The sequence below is a fragment of the Etheostoma cragini genome, chromosome 4 (genome assembly GCF_013103735.1).
Source record: "Etheostoma cragini isolate CJK2018 chromosome 4, CSU_Ecrag_1.0, whole genome shotgun sequence".
In the NCBI taxonomy this organism is placed as follows: domain Eukaryota; kingdom Metazoa; phylum Chordata; class Actinopteri; order Perciformes; family Percidae; genus Etheostoma; species Etheostoma cragini.
In genome coordinates, this window is record NC_048410.1 from 17,219,297 (window position 1) to 17,223,669 (window position 4,373).

Below are 4,373 nucleotides of genomic sequence, written 5' to 3' on the forward strand. Positions count from 1 at the left end.
AAACCGGATTAGACAGTTTATTAATAACCCTGCCCCCTCGTGGAACTTTATCTCTCAATGTATTTTTTATTTAAATAGCCTATTAAAACGAAACAGTTTTAATATCCAGAATAGGACTTCTTAATGAAGTTTTTTGTTTTTTTTTAATTTCAGTGTAAAGTCACAATGTTACACACTCCGGTACAGTAGGTGGCGGCCTGCACCGTTGGTTTGTAGCTCACTGATAAAACTGAAGAAGAAGAAGAAGAAGAAGAAGAAGAAGAAGAAGAACGTAAAGTAAAGTAAAGTAGTAATAATAACAGTAATAGTAACACCGTTAGTTGTTTACCGTGGTTTAGACCGTTAAGACACTTGAATCAGCAGACTCCTTGGAGTTGTCCACAGCAGTAGTAGCAAACAGCCTTTTTGGTGGGTACACGTCGCCGCCATATTGGACCGGGCTATATCTCAGAAGATCAACGATTGTCTAGAAAAGCTCGAGATGCCTGACTCGTGTGCAGCTTGGGGTTGTAAAAACCGTCGGACAGCCCAGTCCAAAACTCTGGGAATTACCTTTCACAAGTAAGACTGAAGCGTTGCTTTTGGTTGTATTTGTTCATCATAACAATATGTTGAGAGCTAACTAGTTGACCGCCAGAGCTAGACTGATAATAGCATTGGCCGCTGCTGAGCGAGACGTCGACGCGGCTGCCACATTGGTATGGGGAGCCGTGCCTCCACTGTAAGTGTCGTTCGAGACACGATTAAAACATAATTGCTCGCTGAATTATCAAATGATTTAGGTTGTTACAAATGTCAGACGTGTATTTATGATACAGGATACCTGGCTTAATTAAGTTTGCAGGTTTTCACACCCAAAATTCATTTGTCGCCTGAACGTCTCCCAAAACAGCATTGTTAAATTGCTGGCAAGTCATAGGACGATAACAATTATCACTATGGAAACACTGGTATAACTGTCTTTTATAGAAATGCAGTATTGTTGTTTCTTTTGTAGAAATAAAAACAAAAGAAACCATAATACTGCATTTCTATAAAAGACAGTTATACCAGTGTTTCCATAGTGTATATGTTTATCTTTCTATTTTTAATGAATGGGTAAGTCATGTATGTATGCATGTATGTATGTCTGAGTGGACCTTGAGTAAAGTTGATTATGATACCAAAATATCTCATACTTTTATAGATTGTAGACGGTTTTAAGCCTTAATCTAATTTAAAACAGGTGAGTTGTATTACAAAAACATCACTCCTCATATAGTTATCATAAAGGGTGAAATTAGAGACCACAACTGCTTTTAGTACTAGGCTGTAAACATGTTTATTTCTGCTGAGAAGTTGTTGTTGTTGTTTTAACACGGGGCTCTATGAGGATTGACCTACCGTCAAAGTCTGTGGCAGGGATTTTCAATAAGGGCTCCGGGACCCTTAGAATGTCCTCAGAGTCAATGCAAGGAAGCCTCCAAATTATTGTTAATCTTTGAAAGTTTTTTCAAAAATTTAGAAAGTCCTAACAAGATTCCAACATATTATTAACAAATATAAATCCCCACAGATGACTGGCCTATATGTAAGGTAGTCACTAAGACATCCACAGAAACAGTTAATAAAGGATTCACTGGGCCACATGTATGCACATGCTATTTGAATATCTTAGTATTCTTTGCAACAAAGGTATGTATAAAGGCTTTAGGCTGCACTCCAAGTTAGTGTAGGCCCAGTTTAATTTGCAATCTCATTTTATAGACATATGTCATGTACATGTCATGTAATACGTAGTATTAGTAAAGGGGTCCTTTGCTTAAAAGACCCCTGTTTTTTTTGGGCTTTCTTCCAGTGGCTCCTTGAGGAACTGCATTCCAGCCCCAGAGATGCAGCTTCAATAACATACATGACAAATGTCCGTCACTTCAATTTTTGTTAGCTTAAAAAAGGATTACCTTTACCTCTTTTGAAGTAGGTTATCAAATTCAACACATTCGTTACATTGGAATATTGTAAAAATGTTAATCTGTGAAATGGTATTCAATGTTGCTTATTTTTGGCATTTATTTTGCATTAACATCCAAAAGAAGCACACAAGATTTGTATGCCAAAATACTCATTTTGACTGAGCAACTCATATATTAGCTTAATCGCTGACTTTTCTCACACTTTGCAGGTTTCCCAAAGCAAAAGAGGCGAGGAAGCAGTGGGAAATAGCTGTAAGAAGGAAAGGTTTTTCAGCCAGTCGGTCCTCCGTGCTCTGCAGTGAGCATTTCAAGCTGCAGGACTTTGACAGCACAGGACAGACTGTCAGAATTAGAGGTGGAGCTCAACCATCTGTCTTCAATTTCCCAAAACATCTACAAAGAGTAAGTATATCCCAAAATTATAAGGATTTCATGGGTAGTCAATGTCACACTTTAATAAAAATGTTTTCTTTTTTTTTTTTTTGTTCTTATTGAATGATTAGGAATCAATGATGTATTGCGTAATGCATTGTGTGGTACTTAACCCTAGCTTTAAGTGTTTTTATTTCCTTCCACTTTAGCCAGTGAAGACCAGGACAACAAAAACCTCGAGGAAGGCTGAAGAGAAGCTGTCATTGGACTCTTCTACAGTTTTGAAAGAGACTGAACCTCTCATTGTTGTGAGTATTTAAACTAGCTATGCCCCGACAGATGTAAGCATCACGGCCCTGGTCATATTCCAACTTGGAATTCAGGCAGAGTTAGCTATAATGATGTTATACTAAATGATGAGTTTTGCCTTAATTGAAAAAGCTAGGATAATTTTTATTTAATAGACAGCTAATTTAAACACCAATGTGTGTGTCGAAGCAGCCACAATAACTACTCAACAACCCAGAACTATAGCGTAAGGAAGAGGGTGTAAGGCAGTGAATGGATGCAGGTGAGATATGTGACTCATAACCAGGTTATCATAGTTTACACGGCTGTTTGTTGACATGTATGTTGCACATGCTAAGCAAAAATTGGTCTGTGTGTTGAATTAAATTGTTGCAATAGCACCCTTGGGATATGGCTTTGTGCCGTTGGTGCAGACAGAGCTGCTTGTTTGTGAGAGGTGAGGGTTCGTGTGCTTGTTTGTGTGGGAGTTGAATCAACAGCACATCACTATGGTGGTCTATTTAAGTCTATTGTGCGATAGTAAAATGCCATCTGGATGCGGGTGTGCGTGTTAGCCATACATTTCTTATGTCAGCCTGGTTGTCTTTAAATTCAGAACGGGATTCATTAATATCTCACTGGAAACATTTTAAAAAGTCAATAATATAAATAGTTATGTTTCCAACATCAAAATACTGAGTGAAGTTTAGAAAGAGTCAAGATTCAAGGGATATCGTTGTCCTCCCTCTGCTGAGGTTAATCAAGAAATGACACCTTCACCACCAAAATTGATGACATCATTGATGTGCATCATAATTAGCCATGTGGATTTACTGCTTAAAGAGAAAGGAGGGGCTGGTTAGTCTCAGTCAGGATCCCAGTGGGTGGGCTCTAAAGCCAGTTTGACATTTAGGCCAAAGGGTGGAATTACAACTTTTGAGTCTGTCGCGGGATGCCAGGGGTCCAAAAAATAGTTTTTTCACATAGATTTACATGTTGAAACACATGTCTGTAAGTCAGCGGATACATTTTTGTGTCACAACAAGCCCGGCAAAATGACTAATTTCATCATCAGAATTTGATCCATTTGATCTGATAACATTTCAAAAGTCTAAAATAGCTGAATCATCCATCCAGTCAATTTAGAACCCCTACTTCCCATGACCCTGGACAGTGCTGGCTGTGGAATTGAGATCAAAAATGCGAGCCATCTTGTAATACATTGTAATAGCTATGCACCAAACTGTTGTTACTTTAAGTGATGTGATATAAACATTAATTATAACATGTTCATCCTTCTTTTTACTAGGACCACTCTTATGCATTGCCTTCATCTCTCACTGATCTGAAGGCCAGACTCAGTGAAGCCTTGGCTAGGGTGGAGAGTCTGGAGCGAGAGATGAGGAACGTGAAGGACCGAGAACGGAGGGCAAAGAAGATGGTACACGGTCTTCTGGAAGATCTGAGGAGGAATCGCCAATCCCCCTGTTTTGTAAAAATAAAGCATAAATTGTACAGGACAAAACTTAGAAACTTGCACATCAGGTAGAGCATAACGCTTTTTTGTTGTTGTTATAAATGAGGTTTTATTACTTATAAAAAATTTTTAAAAAATAGTTGTTTTCTGGATGTCTCGCGGAGGGAGAACATACATGCTGTAGAAGCACAGGATCAGTCTGATGTGATGTCAAAATATAATGCATTAAAATGTCTAAAATAAACTACCTATGGTGTGTATACAGTATGTATTTATATATATAT

General features: G+C 38.1%; 1 protein-coding gene across 1 annotated transcript; it reads left to right on the forward strand.

Moving 5' to 3' along the window:
* Positions 1 to 251: 251 nt before the first annotated feature.
* si:ch73-130a3.4 (uncharacterized protein LOC664763 homolog) lies at positions 252 to 4,305 on the forward strand. Its single transcript, XM_034869115.1, has 4 exons — positions 252 to 561; positions 2,162 to 2,354; positions 2,534 to 2,632; positions 3,922 to 4,305. Exons 1-4 carry the CDS (start codon positions 482 to 484, stop codon positions 4,159 to 4,161), a joined length of 612 nt encoding a protein of 203 aa, XP_034725006.1. The 5' UTR covers positions 252 to 481; the 3' UTR covers positions 4,162 to 4,305.
* The last annotated feature ends 68 nt before the right edge of the window (positions 4,306 to 4,373 follow it).

Coding starts and splice junctions, on each gene's coding strand:
- si:ch73-130a3.4 (XM_034869115.1), top strand. CDS start 482: ATGCCTGACTCGTGTGCAGCTTGGGGTTGTAAAAACCGTCGGACAGCC. Junction 562..2,161: donor CTGGGAATTACCTTTCACAA/GTAAGACTGAAG, acceptor CACACTTTGCAG/GTTTCCCAAAGCAAAAGAGG. Junction 2,355..2,533: donor TCCCAAAACATCTACAAAGA/GTAAGTATATCC, acceptor CTTCCACTTTAG/CCAGTGAAGACCAGGACAAC.